The sequence below is a fragment of the Bos taurus genome, chromosome 11 (genome assembly GCF_002263795.3).
Source record: "Bos taurus isolate L1 Dominette 01449 registration number 42190680 breed Hereford chromosome 11, ARS-UCD2.0, whole genome shotgun sequence".
NCBI classification, from domain to species: Eukaryota; Metazoa; Chordata; class Mammalia; order Artiodactyla; family Bovidae; genus Bos; species Bos taurus.
The window spans coordinates 77,902,469-77,924,885 of NC_037338.1; the positions used below are offsets into that span (position 1 = coordinate 77,902,469).

General features: G+C 43.8%; 1 protein-coding gene across 1 annotated transcript in view; it reads left to right on the forward strand.

The window, feature by feature from the left end:
• APOB (apolipoprotein B) overlaps positions 1-22,417 on the forward strand; it is a 41,971-nt gene that overhangs the window by 16,474 nt on the left and 3,080 nt on the right. The window contains exons 17-27 of the mRNA XM_024999521.2: positions 548-715; positions 1,392-1,603; positions 4,325-4,507; positions 5,637-5,758; positions 9,535-9,745; positions 10,292-10,467; positions 10,593-10,780; positions 11,469-11,614; positions 12,657-13,030; positions 13,905-21,461; positions 22,206-22,320. Of these exons, the coding sequence (XP_024855289.1) occupies positions 548-715; positions 1,392-1,603; positions 4,325-4,507; positions 5,637-5,758; positions 9,535-9,745; positions 10,292-10,467; positions 10,593-10,780; positions 11,469-11,614; positions 12,657-13,030; positions 13,905-21,461; positions 22,206-22,320 (9,452 nt within the window). The remainder of the gene's footprint in view (positions 1-547; positions 716-1,391; positions 1,604-4,324; positions 4,508-5,636; positions 5,759-9,534; positions 9,746-10,291; positions 10,468-10,592; positions 10,781-11,468; positions 11,615-12,656; positions 13,031-13,904; positions 21,462-22,205; positions 22,321-22,417) is intronic.

The following is a 22,417-nucleotide window of genomic DNA, read 5'->3' on the forward strand; positions in this document are numbered from 1 at the left end:
ATAATTATTAGTTTATTTAAAAGGGAGAAAATATCCAAATATACTCCCTAGGATATAACGAATAATAATGTGGCTTTCATAAAAGAGATCTCAAGTTATTTTCCAGAGATGTTATAAAGAATAAACACTAATGCATACTGATATGTACATCATCTAAATAGCTCGTCAGTTTTAAAAAAACTGGTTTGACCATAATATATTGTGCTGCAAGTATTCCAATGCCAAATAATCAGAATTAAGTCATGCCATGCAATGATACTTAAAGTTCACAAATCTCAGAGGCCCAGAAATAGTCTTGAAATGCCCTTTGAATCCCCAGTTGAAAATGACATGATATCTATCCAGGGCAAATTTTTGTATTTCAATTTGTTGAAATCAATAATCATTCATCTTTATTTATTAAGCTATTCAGCTAATTAAAATATGCTAGTCCCTTTCATTCTATCTGGATAAAGAAGAATAACTATTGTCTGACATAGGGGAGGCTGCATTTCGGAAAGCCTACTTCAATGAGGCTTACTTTCACTCTCTCCTGTATGATATATAGATTAAAGAGCTCATAAGGAAAGGTTCAACAAGTGACTTGTTCCTTCACTACATCTTCATGGACAATGCCTTTGAACTCCCCACTGGACTTGGATTACAACTGCAAGTGTCCTCCTCCGGCATCATCACTCCTGGAATCAAAGCTGGAGTGAAACTGGAAGTAGCTGATGTAAGAATCTGTTCACTTTCCTCCAGGGCAGGTGTCTTGTGCAATTTAAAAAGGTGTTTGCAATTCAAAACGAAGTGCATCATCATTGGAATCACCTCATTAACTTTTCTTTTTTTAACGTATTTTTTAATTTAATTGGAGGAAAATTGCTTTACTGTGTTCTGTTGGTTTCTGCCATACAATATTGTGACTCAGCCATAATTATACATATATCACCTCCCTCTTGAGCCCCTCTCCCCTCCCCCCACTCCACCCCTCGAGGTCATCATAGAGCACCAGGCTGGGCTCCCTGTGTTGTACAGCAACTTCTCGCCAGCTGTCTATTTTACACATGGTAGTGTGTATGTGTTGATGAACATTAGGCTTCCACCAGGTTGCACCTAGCAACTTCCGCTCAGGCATGGCTATAACATGAGAACTAAGTGTTTCGGTCATCTTTGTATCCTGTTATACTTAAAGTTAACGTGGGTACTTCCTGGTCCTGGGTATCAGTCTGGCCCTGAAGGACTGAGAACATGGCTTTTCCTCCCACAAACACATCTCAGTAATGCTTCCTCTGGTGTGAGCCATCCAGAGATTCTTCCCAGAAGTGGGAAGCTGTGGGGGGAGTGGTGATCTGACTGCAGGGGACTGAGGTTATTGAACCAAGCTGATTAGGTCATTGTCTGACTTACAGATGCAGGCAGAACTGGTGACAAAGCCGTCTGTGTCTGTGGAGTTTGTGACAAACATGGGCATCGTCATCCCAGACTTTGCCAGGAGCGGGGTGCAGATGAACACCAACTTCTTCCATGAAACAGGCCTGGAAGCACGAGTAGTCCTAAAAGCCGGGCAGCTGAAGTTCATCATTCCTTCTCCCAAGAGGCCAGTCAGGCTGTTCAGTGGCAGGTAATTCTTTCACTTAGATCTGACCAGCCAGCTTGGTAGAAGAAATTATGACTGCAGGGTTTGGCCAAGCTACACAGTTGATTGAGAAAATTCAGGCCCCAGTGGATCTTGATGGGAGGCGGGGGGAATGGGGTGAGAGAAGGTACTGGATTACCTGCTTTTAACCTGCCTAGACTCACTACAGTTTCCTCAGAGAAGGTACTGGATTACCTGTCCTAGACTCACTGCATAATTAAAGTTTCCTAGACTTTTCATATTCCACTAAGCTGAGACTTCAGACCTACTGATTAATTAGTTGCTATTAGATTGTATTTTCTTGTGTGATTTTTTTTTGAGAATGGAAAAAAAAAAAACACACTAGCTATAGAGAAAACATCCTTGGGAAATGAACATTTTTCCCAAGGAAAATACCAAAGGACATACCAATCTACAATGGCAAGTTCAGTAGATAAAGCATGAAAGTCCTAATCTACTGACTGTGGGAGGCGACCTCCTATTGAGAGCTCCATGGTAAATATAATCCTCAAACATGGATTTACCTCAGTGTTTCCATATTTTGGACACTTTTTAATTAATAATTATTATGTTCACTGAACTCTGACCCCCTGAATGCTTTGCAAGAGTGTTATCAAATATAAGACAAATGGAGACCATTTTACTCTCATTCTCTTTCTGCCTCCACAATAAAACTGTTATATAAGGACACATTAATTTATCAGTTCAAATATAGTGAGATAAGCGGCGACTGTCAAGTGAAGGCTGAGTTAGAGGAAGCAGGAGAGGACCATGACGTTGTGTATTGTGGAGCCTGTGGCAGTTAGGGAAAGCATTCTGGAGAAAGCCACACTTCAGCTGATCCCTGGAAGCCGTGTGGGAGTTACCCAGACAAAAGAGAAAAGAATGAATGCTCCCAGGCAAAGAGAAAAGCACCTGCAGTGACCTGAAGGAAACTGAAGGAAAAATGTGGTTCCAGGAACTACAAGAAAAGTTCCATGTGGTCAAGTGCATGGGAAATACAATGAAAGAGGATGTGAGAGGCTGGCAGGGGTCAGCCTTGTGAGCCATCTTCAGGAGTGTGGGCTCTTCTGAAGGCAAAAGGGTTGAAAGTGGGCGTGTAAATGAGGTAAGGTTGGTGTTTTAGAAAACTCTGACTCTGGAGTGGGAGATGGGTCGAGAGGAGGCGTGGCCAGAGCAGAAAGATGAGTCAGGAGCCTGGTTACAACCCCATGCTGGGGGAGATGGTAGTGCCACACCTGATGAGGGCAGGCAGACAGAGCAATGAACTGACCCCAGAAATCCTTAGGAGGTGGAAACTTGGTGATCGACTGGATGCAGGGAGTGGAGTGGATGGGGCGGGGTGAGGAAAAAGAAGGAGTCAGGAGGAGTCAGGGGTGCTCGTCATTGAAATAGAGACTAAAGAAGCAAAGCAGTTGGTGAGGGGGATAAGGACAAATGCCATTTTCAACACACTGGCTTGGAAGTCGTGGGAGACTGAGAATACCCAGCTGTCGTCAGATCCATAGGTCTGAGCTCAGTGCAAATGTCTGAACTATAAATACATATCTGGGCATCACTGGCACATAGAGGTTGTTGAAATCAAACAGTGATTCATGTAGAGTAAGGCATGAGGGACTAGGACAAGAACAGATAGAATATACACATGTAAAAGGAAGAGGCATACACAGCAAAGAGTGATAAGGGGTGACCGAAGCCATAAACGGTCACAGAAGCCCGGGAGCAGCCACAGGGGTGGATCACCCCACGGACAGGGCATCACTGGTACTTAGAGTTCCAACCCACCAGCAAAGGTTGGTCTCAGCACACTCCTAAAATGAGAAAACAGCCCTGAGAAAAGAACATGATATATCAAAGAGACCATCCTTAGGTGGAACCAGGACATTATGAAATATTCTTGCACTTACTAATTTTTTAAGAGCATACTGGGGAGGAGGATACCAGATATTTTCAGATCTAGTTCAGACTCTAAAGTCTTAATCTGGCCATTAGTGAGCAACTCTACTGAATGCTTCCAAGAGATCAAAGAAGACAAAGCCAAAAAATGTCCATTGGAGGTGACTGGAGATGCTGATGAAGGCAGTTCAGAAGCACCAGGAGGGTGGCCGTCAGACCCCTGTTCAGGAGAAGGGTGTTGAATGAAAGTAGTGGCTACAGAGGCAGACAGATTTCTTGATTGTGAGGGAGACAAGAGGGGGCTAGAAGGGCAGGAAAGGGGTGTGGAGTGTGTGTACACAGTGGGAAAAGAGACTTGAGTATGTTTAGTGCTGGTGGAGAAAAGCTAGTGGAGAGGGATTTCAGGTGAAAAACAAGTTGGACACCTTTTATCTGCACTTTAGGAAGGAAGGGGCAGCCATGAAGTCGGGTCCCAGTGTCCGTTACTGACCTCTCTGAGTCTCTTTCATCTGTAAAGGGAGACTCTTAATTCCTACTGTCATGGAAACTACAGATAGGAAATGTGGCCAACTTAGTGCAATGTCTTAGTGCAAATTGTTTCGGGAAATGATAAGAGTCACAGGGTTGTTCGCCTTATTGATGTTCTTCTTACAGTTCTGTGTTTCTGAATAAATCAAAGAATTTGAGGTGGATATGAACAGAGGGAAGATAGGGGCCAGGGTAAGGGGGCATTTACATTGGGAGAATCAGTAATGTTCATTTCAATGACTTGAAAATAACTAGGTTTTTTTTTTTTCCTTCTTTCACTAGTAACACATTGCATTTGGTCTCTACCACCAAAACGGAAGTGATCCCACCTCTAATTGAGAACAGGCAGTCCTGGTCAACTTGCAAGCCTTTCTTCATTGGCCTGAACTATTGCATCACGGGTGCATACTCCAATGCCAGCTCCACAGACTCTTCCTCCTACTACCCACTGACTGGGGACACCAGGTCAGAAATGCTCAGTGTCTCTGCCCAGCATCCGCTCACCTCCTAGATTATGACCACCTAGCAGGGCTTCCCATGTGGTGCTAGTGATAAAGAATCTGCCTGCCAGTGCGGGAGACACAACAGGCATGGGTTCCATCCCTGGGTGGGGAAGATCCGCTGGAGAAGAAAATGACAACCCACTCCAGTATTCCTGTGGGAAATCCCATGGACCAAGGAGCCTGATGGGCAACACAGAGTTGGATGTGACTGAGCATTCACATGCAAGCAGAGCCAAGGAAGAACACTGTGTGTTGTGTTGCCATGTCACCAGCCTCAGGAATTTGTTCTGTGCCTTGGTTATTTAGAACTGTGGTCCTCTGCCCTACACACCAGAAGGTTACCTACCTAACCTGTGTGGCTAGGTTTTGGCATCCCCATAGGTGGGGAGGAGAGGGCAGTATTGGAAGGTGAGGTGTCATAACCCCTAGGGAGGTCTTAGCTCCAAAAATAAACAGAGGAAATTTTATCAAACTCCCTCAAGGAAACTACCCACTGCCACTTGGCGCCCCCTTTTTCTCCCTCATGCATTAGAGGAGATCATAGACATATGCTGATTTGCTCCCAGTTCAGTATCCATGTTTCCATTACCTCCAGACACATGGGCAAGGTCTTTCTTGAAGCCACTCCCACCCCATGGCTTCCCTTGTGGCTCAGCTGGTAAAGAATCCACCCGCAATGCGGGAGACCTGGTTTCAATCCCTGGGTTGGGAAGATCCCCTGGAGAAGGCAAAGGCTACCCACTCCAGCATTCTGGCCTGGAGAATTCCATGGATCTTATAGTCCATGGAGTCTCAGCGTCGGACACAACGGAGCAACTTTCACTTCACTTCCCACTCCTTATTCTCAGCTTTGCTGACTTAACCAGCCAACCCCTGCTGGTCCAAAAACCCCAAGCATCCTGGGATTTGCCCTTGCCTTGGGCTTTTGGAGGAAATGAAGGGACCTTAAAGATCATCATTAGTTAAGGACAAGTGACAGGGTTAAATAAGGACCAGATTTTTGTTGCAGTTGAGGCCGAGTTGTTTTGGCGACATTATTATCATCACGAAGGCTCTAACATTATGCATCGCATGCATTGTAACATCTTTAGATTTGAACTGGAATTGAAACCCACAGGAGAAGTGGAACAGTATTCTGCCAAGGCATTCTATGAACTCCGGAGAGATGGTGAAGCCTTGGTGGACATGCTGAAGCTTGTAACTCAGACTGAAGGCAAGTATCCAGAAAAGGGCCCCTCCATCTCCGCCCTCAGTCTCAAGTCCAGGACTCACAAGGAGAATGAATTTCATTTAATGTATTTAACAATGGGATTTTCCAGGCAAGAATACTGGAGTGAGGTGCCATTGTAAATATTCAGAAAGTCAGATTAGTGCTGGGGAGAATAGAGCACAGAGGGGCCTAGGGGATGTCAGGAGTGGAAGCCAGGACAAAGGATGGGGGAAGCCAGTGCCATTTGGATTGAAAAGGGAAGTTCTCACTGGTAAAGGGAGCATAAACAAGAGGCCTGAAAGAGGTCAGGGGATAATGCACATGTAAAGAGTGTTACAGACTGAGGGGCCAGCTGGTGCAAGGGTCCTGGGGCAAGTGCATGGCCTCTGTTTGAGGAAAAGGAAGGAAGTCGGTATGGTTGAAGCAGAGATCAGAGAGGAAAACTGTAGAAGATGAAGTCAGAAATAGGGGCAGGGCGAAGGATGGTCATGTAGGCTGTGTAAGGATGTTAGTTTTTACAATGAGTGAAGTAAGCTATTATTTTAAAATTGAAGTATACTTGATTTAAAATGTGTTACTTTCAGGTATATAGCAAAGTGATTTGGTTATATATATATATATATATATATATATATATACTTTTTCAGATTCTTTTCCATTATAGGTTATTATAAGATATTGACTATAGTTCCCTGTACACAGTATACAGTAGGTCCTTTTTTAGTCTCTTTTACATATAATAGTGTGTATCTGTTAATCTCAAAGTCTTAATTTACCCATCCACCCCCTTTGCCCTTTGGTAGCCATAAGTTTGTTTTCTGTGAGTCTGTTTTATCAGTAAATTCATTTATATCATTTTTTTTAGATCCCACATGTTAGTGATATCATATGATATTTGTTTTGCTTTGTTTGACTTATTTCAGTTAGAACAATAATCCCTAGGTCCATCCAGGTTTCTGCATATAGCAATGTTTTATTCTTTTTTATGACTGGGTAGTATTCCATAGTCGGAGAAGGCAATGGCACCCCACTCCAGTACTCTTGCCTGGAAAATCCCATGGACGGAGGAGCCTGGTGGGCTGCAGTCCATGAGGTCACCAAGAGTCGGACATGACTAAGCGACTTCGCTTTCACTTTTCACTTTCATGCACTGGAGAAGGAAATGGCAACCCACTCCAGTGTTCTTGCCTGGAGAATCCCAGGGATGCGGGAGCCTGGTGGGCTGCCATCTATGGGGTCGCACAGAGTCGGACATGACTGAAGCAACTTAGCAGCAGTATTCCATTGTATGTGTATACCAGATCTTCTTTATCCATTCATCTGTTGGTGGACATTTAGGTTTCTTTCATGTCTTCACTATTGTAAATAGTGCTGCTGTGAACATTGGGGTTCATCTGTCTTTTCAAATTAGGTTTTTTTGTCTAATTTGGGTATATGCCCAGGAGTGGGATTGCTACATCATATGTTTATAGTTTTTAGTTTTTTAGGGAACCTCCATACTGTTCTCCATAGTGGCTGCACCAATTTATAGCCCCATCAACACAGTAGAAGGGTTCTGTTTTCTCCATATCCTATCCAGCATTTATTATTTTTAGACTTCTTGATAATGACCATTCTGACCAGTGTGAGGTGATACCTCACTGTAGTTTTGATTTGTGTTTCTCTAATAATTAGTGATATTAAAAAGCAGAGACATTACTTTGCCAACAAAGGTCTGTCTAGTCAAGGCTATGGTTTTTCCAGTGGGCTTGTATGGATGTGAGAGTTGGACTGTGAAGAAAGCTGAGCACAGAAGAATTGATGATTTTTAACTGTGGTGTTGGAGAAGACTCTTGAGAGTCCTTGGACTGCAAGGAGATCCAATAAGTCCATTCTAAAGCAGATCAGTCCTGGGTGTTCATTGGAAGGACTGATGCTAAAGCTGAAACTCCAATACTTTGGCTACCTCATGCGAAGAGCTGACTCATTGGAAAAGACTCTGACGCTGGGAGGGATTGGGGGCAGGAGGAGAAGGGGACAACAGAGGATGAGATGGCTGGATGGCATCACTGACTCGATGGACGTGAGTCTGAGTGAACTCTGGGAGTTGGTGATGGACAGGGAGGCTTGGCGTGCTGCAATTCATGGTATCGCAGAGAGTCAGACACAACTGAGCAACTGAACTGAACTGAACTGAATAATTAGTGATGCTGAGCATCTTCGCAAATGCCTCTTGGCCATCTCTATCTCTTCTTTAGAGAACCCATTTTTTGATTGGGTTGTTTGCTTTTTGATGTTGAGCTGTATAAGCTGTTTGTATATTTTGGAAATTAAGCTCTTTGTGGTTTGCAAATATTTTCTCCTAGTCGGTAGGTCTTCTTTCCATTTTGTTTATGATTTCCTTTGCTGTGCCTCTAAGTTTGGTGATGTCCTATTTGTTTAGTTTTGAAGAAGAAACTATTTGATTTGTGTTTATGCTGAGCAAAGACTTTAGAAGGACAAGGGCAGAGAAACTAGGGTGCAGCCTGTCACAATAATCCAGGCCAGAGATGGTGGTGCATTGGATTGGATTGGTGGTGGCAAATGTGGTTGGATTCTGGCCATATTTTGAGGGTTAGCCAGACAGAATTTGCCTGATACAGTGGATATTCAGTGTAAGAGAAAAAAGGCTCTCAGGACAACTCAAAATTTTGGCCTGAGCAGATGAAGATCAGGGTTGCCATGTCCTGAGATGGAAAAGGCCAGTGGAGAAGCAGGTTTTAGGTTTTAGGAGAAGCTGAGATATTCACTGTGGATGATTATTTATGCAGGAACAGTAAGTCACAAGATTAAAAACAAAAGGAAAATAAAACCCCCAGGAAAGGGGGTGCTCACAGGGGATATGTATGAAAAAAAAAATGTCATTTAACAATTTTACAAGAGATGTAAAATGGGTAAACCTGTGAACTGAAGGAAACCTGGGAATCTTGTGACAAAGAAGGGAGGAGCTGGGAGAGAGGAAGGCAGGGCACCAGGAAGGATGTCATTGGCAGATGCTCACACGGAGATGTGTGCCTGACAGAGCCAAGCCTTTACTGATCCCTGAACATGCTAAGCGTTCCTCATGTCAGGCCCTTTGCACTTCTGATTTCCTCTGCCTGGACTACTCTCCCCATAGGATACAGCCTGGCTCAGCATCTTTCTCACTTTCATTTATTCATTTGGCTGTGCCAGGTCTTTAGCTGCGGCATGCAAGATCTTTAGTGGCCGCATGCGAACTCTAAGTTGTGGCATGTGTGGTCTAGTTCCCTGACCAGGGATGCAACCTGGGTCCCCTACACTGGGAGCTCGGAATCTTAGCCAATGGACCACCAGGGAAGACCCTCACCCTCTCTCTTCCTTCAAGCCTCTGCCCACATATCCTCTTATCAGAGCTTCTCTGGCCACCACGCATGAAACAGCACGTCTTCTATGCTTGTCTGTCCTTTATCATCTTATCCAGTTTTACTTTTCATCTTAACATTTATGACCACCGGACACAATGTACTTGCTTATTGTCTGTACATGTCCCACTGGAATGTCAGCTCCATGAGGACTGGGAATCCCAGTGCCAAGAGCAGTGTCTCGCCCATGATAAGTAATCAGTAAATATTTACAAACTGAACACATGTCCAGGTACCCTAGACTTAAAAATTTAAAGTAAAATCCTTGAACTGTGTCCTCAGTTGAGTGCTTTAAGTTCTGGAAGTTTCTCTGCCTTGTTCTCTTTTCTTCCTATACGGAGCTGATGAATACGCATCTTGACTTGTACACTCTCCCAGGTGTGAAGCAGACCGAGGCTACTCTGCTGTTTAGATACAACCGGCAGAGTAAGACCTTGTCCAGTGAACTCCACATTCCAGATTTTGACATTGACCTTGGGACAGTCCTCAAAGTTAATTATGAACATTCTAAGGAAAAGAAGTCTTACAAGCTCACCCTGGACTTTCAGAACAAGAAAATCACTGAGGTCACCCTCACTGGCCACATAAGGTAAGGAACTCTCTAGGGGGTCTGGACAGAGCTGTGGACCTTCCTGGCTCTGCCCTTTCTTCCTTTTCAGCTTTAAAGCTGACCAGGCCAGGGGTACCCACAGTCCACAGTGCAAGGGACAGATAGAACCCTCATCATTCTGACTGTCCGCTCATGTCTGGTTGGACCTGCCTGCCATTCATTGGTATTACTATTCATGAGGCACTGTGCTGGGTACTTTAATTATCTCACGTGATAAACTGCAAGGTAGGTATGAGTTTCTCTGTTTTATAGATGAGGGAATGGCAGTTCAGAGGGGTTAAATAATTTGGCCAAGACAGCAGAGACAGTAAAGGGTAGAGCAGGATTCAGTTTTTGAAAACCTCTCCCCTACCTCCCTGGAAAGTCCTGAATTTGTGCCGAGTTAGCTTTAGAAGTTGAGGAGTTTAATCTCTGGTCACTTCTTTGAGCCATTCGTGTATCACCACAAATAGAACTCGTGTTTCATCCTGCGTATCTCCTTGGAATGAATAGAATCATTGATGTTGACCTTTTCTTTTTCAATAGCTATGACAGGAAGGAAGAAGGCAAAATCAAAGGTGTGATTTCCATACCCCGTTTGCAAGCAGAAGCCAGAAGTGAGATTCTCAGCCTCTGGTCTCCCTCAAAACTGCTCCTTCAGATGGACTCCTCTGCCACGGCTTACGGCTCAACAATATCCAAGAAGGTGGCATGGCGTTATGGTGTGTATGTCCCTCCTACGTGAGCACACCCAAGAAGAGCTCCGTGTACTTGAGGGCAGTGCTGACGGCCATAGGTCGGGACTGACCTGGTGCTCCTGACAGCTATTTCCCATGTGTGTTTTCAGATGGAGATAAGATTGAATTTGAATGGAACACAGGCACCAATGTGGATACTAAAAAAGCAACTTCCAATTTCCCTGTGGATCTCTCTGCTTTTCCTAAAAGCTTGCATACGTATGCCAATATTCTCCTGGATCGCAGAGTTCCTCAGACAGACCTGACTTTTCGGCACATGGGTTCCAAATTAGTTGCTGTGAGTACATGTCAGCCAGTCAATAAATACACAGTGATAATTACATAGTCAACCCTATATTAGGTGAAAGAGAATATCCAAAGATGGAGAAGGTATGCTTCCCACCCCCAGGGAATTCCTGGAGAGAAAAAAAAACATTGACGTGTACACGGTTGTTGTTTAGGTGTTAAGTCTTGTCCAGCTGTTTTGCAACCCCATGTACTATAGCCCACCAGGCTCTTCTGTCCATGGGATTTCCCAGGAAAGAATACTGGAGTGGGTTGCCAACTCCAGGGCATCTTCCTTACCCAGGGATTGAACTTGCTTCTCCTGCATTGGCAGGCAGGTTCTTTACCACTGAGCCACCAGGGAAGCCCTTAACATGTGCCTAGTTACCCATTTACACAAGGCTGTATGTTTGAAATACCAAATGAATACTAAGCAGAAGAGTTACCTGTGCCTAAGACATCACAGGGAACTACAGGACACTGGCTAGAGGGTTGACTATGCTATGCATTCCTTTTATAAAATACAGAAAGAGATGAATTACTGCCAACCAAAATTAAATAATTTTTATGATTTATATTTTAACTTTGAGTATATCATCCTGCTTAATGATAGAGCTGTCAAATTTGGATTATCACCTAATGTGAATTGTGTGTGATGCCTGTCCATGCCCACTCCTTTTAAAACTCCTGTTATTTTGTAGGCAGCAAGCACCTGGCTCCAGGAGACATCGAGGAGTCTTCCTTACGCCCAGAATATACAAGACCAACTCAGTGGCCTGCAAGAGTTGTGCCTCCAGAAAATGGAATTGCCAAACTTCCACATCCCAGACAACCTCTTCTTGAAAAGGTGAAAAAATGAACCAGAAAAATTTCTTGAACTATGAGACGTAAATGGAAGATTTTACTTAGCATGATCTAGGCTTTTTTTCAATTTACATTTTTAATGGAAGTGATGTGAGCAATTTAAAGACATTAGTAACTGTAGCATAAATGCTATGGCATTTTTGCATTAGTAAATATGAGGTCAGAATGTGAACACCAACCCAGTTAACAAAAAGAATCCTAAGAAAGTAATTAGGAGATCCTAGTACTCTGTCCCTAAGATGTTTCACGGTTATGAAACGCTTTTGGAGGTAAGTGATTATGTCACTGTAAGAACAAGAAAAACTATGACTTGGGCTTCCAGGTGGTGCTAGTGGTAAAGAACCTACCTGCCAATGCACGAGCTGTAAGAGACTCCAGTTCTATCGCTGGGTCGGGACGATTCCCTGGAGGAGGGCGTGCAACCCACTCCAGCATTCTTGCCTGGAAAATCCCATAGACAGAGGAGCCTGGCAGTCCACAGGGTCGCAAGGGTCAGACAAGACTGAAGCAACCTAGCCCACACAACTATGACTTAGACAGAGAAGGCAATGGCACCCCACTCCAGTACTCTTGCCTGGAAAATCCCATGGATGGAGGAGCCTGGAAGGCTGCAGTCCATGGGTCGCTGAGGGTCGAACATGACTGAGCGACTTCACTTTCACTTTTCACTTTCATGCACTGGAGAAGGAAATGGCAACCCACTCCAGTGTTCTTGCCTGGAGAATCCCAGGGATGGGGAAGCCTGGTGGGCTGCCGTCTATGGGGTCACACAGATTCGGACACGACCCAAGTGACTTAGCAATAGCAATAGCAGTCATAAGGACGCAGCTCTTGGAAGGGATTTGAATGAATCTGAGAGTTTGATAGGTAGGGATTAAAACCAGGGACTCCAGGCCTTGGGAAGAGCATGAGCAACGTGCAGTATTGGATTGACAATGGGACACCTGCACTATTGTTTGGAAGGTCAGGAGGCAGTGAAGTTCTTGCTGTCTGACTGTGGGCACTGTCTTTGCTCTTTATTTCAGTGACGGTCGGATCAAATACACCTTGAACAAGAACAGTATGGAAATTGAGATCCCATTGCCTTTTGGTGGCAAATCCTCCGAAGATCTAAAGATGTTCAAGACGATTCAGACTCCAGCCCTCAACTTCCAGCCTCTGGGATTCCACCTGCCATCGCAAGAGTTCCAAATCCCCACTTTTACCATCCCCAACTTGTATCCACTGCGGCTGCCCCTCTTGGGTGTGCTAGACCTCTCCACAAGTATCTACAGCAACTTGTACAACTGGTCTGCCTCCTATACTGGGGGCAACACCAGCACAGACCACTGGAGCCTTCAGGCTCAGTACCACGTGAAGGCAGATTCTGTGGTCAACCTGCTCTCCTACCACGTGCAAGGTGAGCCATGCTCGCGGGGAGGGTCACAGAACGGCTTCGCTGCATGTCCCAGCGGGAGAACCTCCTCTAGGAAGGGAAAAACTTCCTTACAGATATTTTTCTTGCTACTTGGAACCCTGTTCTTTTTTTATTATTATTATTTTTAATTGAAGGATAATTACTTTCCAATATTGTGTTGGTTTCTGCCAAACATCAACATGAATTAGCCATAGGTATGCCTATGTCCCCTCCCTCTTGAACCTCCCTCCCACCTCCCTTCCCACCCCTCCCCTCCAGGTTGTTACAGAGCCCCAGTTTGAGTTCCCTGAGTCATACAGCAAATTCCCATTAGCTGTCTGTTTTACATATGGTAATGTATATGTTTCCATGTTACTCTCTCCATATATCCTACCCTCTCCTTCCTCCCCCTCCACCACCTTGTTCATAAGTCTGATCTCTATGTCTGTGTATCCACTGCTGCCCTGCAAATAGGGAACCCTATACTTTTTCTTTCTTACCTTTTCCCCTCCCTGCCTCTCTTCTTTTGGAAATATTTATTAAACACATATGTATCAAGTATCCTACTAGGCAGTAAGAGAGAAAATGAACAGATAAACTAGCAATTAGATTTCAATGTAAAAGATGCTGTGATACAGTCTAGGTATAAAGTGGAGGCACTTGAAAGGGAAACCCAGCAAGGTCTGTGGTAGTCAGGGAGGGCTTCTGGGAGGAAGGCCTTTTGCTGTCAGATTTTATGCTCACACTACAGATAGAGGAGACTGTGGCACAACTGACCCAGACCAATGGGACTTTATTACTGAAAGCCTTTCACCATAGAAATTGTTCTGAAGATGCATGACTTCATTTAATCAGTGTGTTTTGATTTTTATGCTAGGATCTGGAAAAACAGCATATGACCACAGGAATACACTCACCTTCTCAGGTGATGGGTCTCTACACCACAAATTTCTGGATTCAAATGTCAAATTCAGTCTTGTAGAGAAAAGGGGAAACAGTCCGGCCTCAGAAGGTCTGCTAACATTTGACGCATCCAGTGCCTGGGGCCCACAGATTTCTGCGTCAGTCCATTTGGACTCAAAGAAGAAAGAGCATTTGTACGTCAAGGAAGTCAAGATTGACGGACAGTTCAGAGCCTCTGCATTCTATGCTAAAGGAGCATATGACCTGTCTTATCAGAGAGATCCTGCCACGGGCCAGCTCACTGGAGAATCCAACCTGAGGTTTAACTCCTCCTATGTCCAGGGCACCAATCAGATAACAGGAAGGTATGATGATGGCACTGTCTCCATTACCTCTACCTCGGATCTGCAAGATGGCCTCGTGAAAAATACTGCTTCCCTGAAATATGAGAACTATGAGCTGACACTGAAATCTGACACCAACGGGAAGTATGAGGACTTTGCCACGTCAAACAAAGTGGATCTGACCTTCTCTAAGCAGCATGCATTGCTCCGTTCTGAGTATCAGGCTGATTACAAGGCACTAAGGTTCTTCACCCTGCTTTCTGGATCTCTAAATTCTCACGGCCTCGAGTTAAATGCCGATATTTTGGGCACTGACAAGATTAACAGTGGTGCTCACAAGGCAACACTCAGGATTGCCCGGGACGGAATGTCCACCAGTGCAACGACCAGCTTGAAGTATAATCCCCTAGTGCTGGAGAATGAACTCAACGCGGCAGTCAGCCTCTCTGGGGCATCTCTGAAATTAACATCAAACGGCCGCTTTCGAGAACACCATGCGAAATTCAGTCTAGATGGAAAAGCTGCCCCCACAGAGGTGTCGCTGGGAAGTGCTTATCAGGCCATGATTCTGGGTGTCGACAGCAAAAACATCTTCCACTTCAAAATCAACCAGGAAGGACTCAAGCTTTCAAATGACATAATGGGTTCATATGATGAAATGAAACTTGACTACACAAACAATCTGAACATTGTAGGGTTCTCACTGGACTTCTCTTCCAAACTTGACAACATTTATAGCTCTGACAAGTTTTATAAGCAAAATTTTAATCTACAGTTAGAGCCCTATTCCCTGGTAACTACTTTAAACAGTGACTTGAAATTCAGTGCTCTGGATATGACCAACAATGGAAAATTAAGGCTAGAACCTCTGAAGCTGAATGTGGGTGGGACCATAAAAGGAGCCTACCAAAATGATGAAATAAAACACATCTACACTCTTTCTTATGCTGACTTATCTGCAAGCTATAAAGCAGACACTGTAGCTAAGGTACAGGGAACAGAGTTTAGCCATCGGCTCAACACGAACATTGCTGGGCTTGCTTCAACTGTGGACATCAGAACAAACTACAACTCAGACTCCCTGCATTTCAGCAATGCATTCCACTCTGCAGTGGCCCCATTTACAATGACCATCGACACACATACAAATGGCAATGGGGAGCTGGTTCTCTGGGGACAACACACGGGGCAGCTGTACAGCAAATTCCTGTTGAAAGCAGAACCTCTGGCCTTTACTTTCTCCCATGACTACAGAGGATCCACAAGTCACCGTCTCATGTCCAAGAGAAGCATCACCACTGCTCTTGATCACAAAGTCAGTGCCCTACTCACTCTGGCCGAGCAGACAGGCGACTGGAAACTCAGGACCCAGTTGAACCAAAATGAATACAGCCAGGACTTCAGTGCTTACAACACAAAAGACAAAGCTGGTGTTGAGCTCAGTGGACGAGCCCTGGCTGACCTCACTGTGTTGGACTTCCCTATTGCAGTGCCACTTGTCCTCAACGAGCCCATCAATGTCATTGACACTTTCGAGATGAGGGATTCTGTTGGCCAGCCCCAGGAATTCACTCTTGTTGCTTCTGTAAAATATGATAAGAACCAAAATGCTCACACCATCCATCTCCCATTCTTTAAATTCCTGCCAAAATATTTTGAGAAGACTCGGGTAGTAGTTATAGGTGCACTGGAGACTGTACAGAAAGAATTGAAGCGCACCCATATTGATAAACACATGAGGAAATATGTAGAAGCCTTGGACAGACTCTCACAGCAAGTTAGTGATTATCTGAGCACGTTCAATTGGGAGAGACAAGTTTTGAGTGCCAAGGAGAAACTAACTGCTTTCACAGAAAATGACCTGCAAATTGTATTAGACAATGCCACAATCAACCTTAATGAAAAACTGTCTCAGCTGCAAACATATGTGATACAATTTGATCAGTATTTTGAAGATAATTATGATTTGCATGATTTTAAGACAACTATTGCTAAGATTATTGATCAAATCATTGAAAAATTGAAAATTCTTGATGAACATTATCATATCCGTGTCAATTTAGTAAAAAAAATCCGTGATCTGTATTTTTTTATTGAAAATTTTGATTTTAACAAAACTGAAAGTAGTACTGCATCTTGGATTCAAAATATGGATACTAAGTATCAAATCAGAATCCAGATACAAGAAAAATTGCAACAGCTCAAGGTACAGATTCAGACTGTAGACATCCATCACCTTGCTGAAATGTTCAAACAGCAGGTTGAAGCTGTTGACGTCAGAGTGCTTTTAGATCAGTTGAGAACTACAATCCCATTTCAAAGAATAAAGGAAATTATTGAGCATGTCAAATACCGTGTTACAAGTCTTTCTGAAGGTTTTAAAGTAACTGAGGAAATCAATGCTTTCAGAGTCATGGTCCATGAGTTCATTAAGATGTATAAAATAGATCAACACATCCAGGCTTTAATGGATAAATCAGTGCAGTTGGCCCAACAATATAAGCTGCAGGAGACTGTTCAGAAGCTAAGCAGTGTCCTACAGCAGGTCAAGATGGCAGAAATTGTTGAAAAATTGATTGGGCTTACCGACAATGCTCTCAAGCAGCTTGAAGCATTGTCTTTTAATCAATTCCTTGAAGAAGTAAACAGATTCCTTGACATGTTGGTAAAAAAATTAAGGTCATTTGATTACCACCAGTTTGTAGATGAAACCAATAACAAAATTCATGAGGTGACTCAGCGAATCAATGATGAAATTCAGGCCCTGGAATTCCCACAGAAAGCAAAGGCACTCAGACTGCTTGTAGAGGATGCTAGGATTGTGGTCTCAACCTATCTGGAAAACCTAAAGGCCACCAAAATCACCTTAGTCTTGGATTGGTTACAGGAGGCTCTAAGTTCAACATCTGTAACTTACATGAAAGCAAAGTTTCAGGAGACCCTGGAAGATTTTCGAGACCGAGTATATCAAATGGATGTACAGCAGGAACTCCAGCGGTACCTGTTCCTAGTGGGCCAGGTCTACAACACACTCGTCACCTACATTTCTGACTGGTGGGCTCTTGCTGCTAAGAACCTTACTGACTTTGCAGAACAGTATTCGATCCAAGACTGGGCTGAAAACCTGAAAACGTTAGTAGAACAAGGGTTCACTGTTCCTGAAATCCAGACCACCTTTGGGACCATACCTGCCTTCAAAATCGGTCTCCGTGCCCTTCAGGAGGCTACATATCAGACTCCTGACTTCATCGTTCCCCTGACAGATCTGAGGATCCCATCCTTTCAGATCAACTTCAAAACACTGAAGGATGTGAAAATCCCATCCAGCTTTTCCACGCCAGAATTTACCATCCTTAATACCCTCCACATCCCTTCCTTTACAATTGACTTCGTAGAAATAAAAATAAAGATCGTCAGAACCATTGACCAGATGCTGAACAGTGAGCTGCAGTGGCCAGTCCCAGAAGTGTACCTGGGGGATCTGAGCGGGGTGGATACCATTCTTGCTGGAATCACTGTGCCAGACTTCCATTTACCGGAAATCACTATTCCAGAATTTGTCATCCCGAATCTCAACCTTACAGATTTTCAAGTTTCTGACCTTCACATCCCAGAATTCCAGCTTCCCCATATCTCACACACAATTGAAGTACCTGCTTTTGGCAAGCTGTACAGCATTCTGAAAATCCAGTCTCCTTTTTTCACATTAGATGCAAATGCTGACATTCAGAATGCAACAGCTTTGGCAAACCAGGCGGAGATGGAGGCTTCCATCACCGCCAAAGGAGCATCCAGATTAGAAGTGCTCAATTTTGATTTTCAAGCAAAAGCACAACTTTCAGACCCTACACTTAATCCACTGGTTCTGAAGGAATTTGTGAGGTTCTCCAGCAAGTACCTGAAGACAGAACATGAGAGTGAGGTGCTCTGGGTTGGAAATGCTATTGAGGGAAAGTCAAACACAGTGGCAGGTATACACACAGAAAAAAATACACTGAAGCTCAGTAGCAGTGTGCTCGTCAACATAAGTAATCAACTTACCCTGGACAGTAACACAAAGTACTTCCACAAATTGAACATCCCCCAGCTTGACTTCTCCAGCCAGGCTGACCTGCACAGTGACCTCAAGACCCTGTTGGAAGCTGGACACATAGCATGGGCTTCTTCTGGAAGAGCATCCTGGAAATTGGCCTGCCACGAATTCTCAGATGAGGGAACACATGAATCCCAAAGCAGCTTTACTGTGGAAGAGTCCATCACTTCCTTCAGATTGTCTAATAAGATCAACAGCAAACACCTAAGAGTGAACCAAAAAATACTATATGAGTCTCGATTCCTCAACTTCTCTAAATTTGAAATCCAGTCACAAGCTGAATGTCAGCATGTGGGTCGCAGTGTTCTAACTGCTAAAGGCCTGGCACTGCTTCAAGAGGGGAAGGCGGAGATAACTGGCAACCATGATGCTCATTTAAATGGGAAAGTTGTTGGAACTTTGAGAAATTCTCTTTTCTTCTCAGCACAGCCATATGAGATGACTGCATCCACAAACAATGAGGGGAACCTGAGAGTTAGTTTTCCATTAAAACTGACAGGGAAGATAGACTTTCTGAATAATTATGCACTGTTTCTGAGTCCTAGTACCCAGCAAGCCAGTTGGCAAGCAAGTGGCAGGTTCAATCAATATAAGTACCATCAAAATTTCTCTGCTGGCAACAATGAGAAAAGCATCGAAGCCCACATAGGAATAAATGGAGAAGCCAACCTGGATTTCTTAAACATTCCTTTAAAAATCCCTGAAATGACTCTACCTTACACAAAGCTCACAACTCCCCAGATAAAAGAAATCTCCTTATGGAAAAAGACAGGCTTGAAGGATTTCTTGAAAACAACAAAGCAATCATTTGATTTAAGTGTAAGGGCTCAGTATAAGAAAAACAAAGACAAGCACTCCATCCCAGTTCCTCTGGATGCCTTCTACGCTCTTATCCATCGTAACATCAATTCCTTCTCCAGGCTTTTCGAGACAGTCAGAAACCAGGCACTAGATTTTTTTATCAAATCCTATAATGAAGCAAAAACTACATTTGATAAGTACAAAGTTGAAAAATCCCTTAACCAGCAACCCAAGATCTATAAAATTCCTGGATACACTATTCCAGTTGCCAACATTGAAGTGTCTCCCTTCACAGTGAAGATGTTAACATTTGAGTATATGATCCCCAAAGAGATCAGCACCCCCAGCATCACTGTCCTGGGTTCTAGCATCTCCGTACCCTCATACACGTTAGTCCTGCCCTTCTTAGAGCTGCCGGCCCTTCCTGTCCCTAAGGAACTTTCTGAGCTTTCTCTTCCAGAGTTCAAGGTATTGAGTACCATAAACAAAATTTTAATTCCAGCCCTGGGCAATATTACCTATGATTTTTCCTTTAAATCGAGCGTCATCACACTGAATACCAATGTTGGTCTGTATAATCAGTCAGATATTGTCGCTCATTTTCTTACTTCATCGTCTTCTGTCATGGATACACTGCAGTACAAATTAGAGGGCACCTCAAGTTTGACGAGGAAAAGAGGACTAAAGTTAGCCACCGCTTTGTCCCTGAGTAACAGATTTGTGGAGGGCAATCATGACAGTACTGTTAGTTTCACCAAGAAAAATGTGGACGCATCAGTGACGACAACAGCAAGGGTCCAAATTCCAATTTTGAAAATGAGTTTCAAGCAAGAGCTTCATGGGAATACCAAGTCAAAACCTACTGTCTCTTCAGCCATTGAATTAAAGTATAATTTCAATTCCCCCAAACTGCTCTCTGCTGCTACGGGAGCAGTTGCCCACAAGCTCACCTTAGAAAGCCTCACCTCTTACTTTTCCATTGAGTCGTCTACCAAAGGAGGTGTTGAGGGTTCTTTTGGTTCATGGGGATATTCAGGGTCTCTTGCCAGTGAAGCCAACACTTACTTGAATTCCAAGGGCACCAGATCTTCTGTGACACTGCAAGGAGCCTCCAAAGCAGATGGTCTCTGGGACCTCAAAGTAAAAGAAAATTTTGCTGGAGAAGCCACACTCCAACGCATATATATCATCTGGGAACAAAATATGAAAAACCATTTAGAGCTAGGGGGCCTCATTTTAACATCTGGAGAGCATACAAGCAAAGCCACCCTGGAGCTCTCCCTGTGGAAAATATCAGCCCTTGTTCAGGTCCGTGCACATCAGCCCAATTCCCTCCTTAAAATCAATTTCCTTGGCCAGGAAGTCTCCTTGAATGTTAACACTGAGAACCAGAAAATCAGCTGGAACAGTGAGGTCCAGGTTCCTTCTGGATCTCTCCAGAACAATATACAGCTCTCTAATGACCAAGAAGTGGCTCGCTTTGACATGGCAGTCTCCTTAGAAGGGTACCTACGGTTCCTCAAAGATACTGTCCTACCAGTTTATGACAAAAGCTTATGGGACCTCCTAAAGCTGAATGTCACCACCAGCCTTAATAGGAAACAGTATCTCCGTGCTGCAACTGCCCTCATATATACCAAAAACCCCAATGGTTATCTTGTTTCTATCCCCATGCAAGAATTGGATGATAAATTCATTATTCCTGGACTGAAACGAAATAATCAAAATTCCATTCATGTCACACCTACATTCCAAGTCCCCTTTACAGATCTTCAGATTCCATCCTACACACTTGACCTCAGTGAAATAAAAATCTACAAGAACCTAAGTACTCTTCCATTGACCTTCAACGTATCAACTCTATCCCAAGTAAAATTCCCCAGAGTTGATGTGTTAATACAATACTCTAAACCAGAAGCCTCCTCTGTTCCCTTTTTTGAGATAACTGTGCCTGCATCTCAGTTGACTGTGTCCCAGTTCACCCTTCCCAAAAGTATTTCAGTTGGCAGCACTGTTCTGGATCTAAACACAGTGGCCAGTAACATCGCAGACTCTGAGCTGCCGACCATCACCGTGCCCGAGCAGACTCTTGAGATTCCTTCCATGAAGTTCTCTGTACCTGCTGGAATTCTCGTTCCTTCCTTTGGAACACTGACTGCGCGTTTTGAGGTGGCCTCGCCCTTGTATAACACCACTTGGAGTGCTGGTTTGAAAAACAAAGGAGATCATGTTGAAACATTCCTTGATTCCACATGCAGCTCGACCATTCAGTTCCTGGAATATGACCTAAATGGTAAGGAAATTTCCTGACTCCCCACCCCACCCCCAGCCCCCAGGCTGTATTTCTTTTTTTTTTTTTTTAAGACTTTATTTATATTTGGCTGTGCTGGGTCTTCGTTGCTACATGGAGTTTTCTGTAGTTGTGGCGAGTGAGGGGTTCTCTCTAGTTGTGGTGCGTGGGCTTCTGATTGCAATGGCTTCTCTTGTTGCAGAGCCTGTGCTTCAGTTGTTGCAGTTCCCGGGCTCTAGAGCACAGGCTCAAATGTTGTAGTACACAGGCTTAGTTGCTCCTTGCCATGTGGGATCTTCCCAGATCAGGGATCGAACCCATGGTTCCTGCATTGGCAGGTGGATTCTTTACCACTGAGCCACCAGCGAAGCTCCCCCACCCTCTGCACGTGCTGTATTTCTTCAAAGAGAGTTGTAAATAAATTATTATGTATTTAGATAGGACTTGAGGCAAAGCTGCTATCTGTAGCAAAATTTAAAAGAGGCAGGAAGGAGATACATTTATACTCCATGTTTGAAAACCATCCTGTTGAAAACCTACTGACATTCTACAGAAATAGTTTCAGAGAAAATAGGTGTTTCTGTAATAATTTTAGGATGAATAAGGTCTCCTATTTTTTTTTCAAATTAGTACTGCATGTTACAAACATATAAGACATATAGTTAAGATAGAATTCTGTTTTCACAAGGAAAATGTTTATATCCTGCAGTTACTAATCTAATGAAATATAAAATCTGTCCCATACAGTTGTAGGAACACACAAAATCGAAGGTGGCATGTTAGTGTATAAGACTAACGCATCCTTTGCACACCGTGACTTCAGTGCAGAATATGAAGAAGATGGCAAATATCAAGGACTTGGGTAGGGAACTTTTAATTTCATCTTTTTTCTAGTCATTGTGGTGTCTGCCATCTCCACCTCCTTTTCGTGATGGCCCATCTGTTTCCTGGGGGGTTTG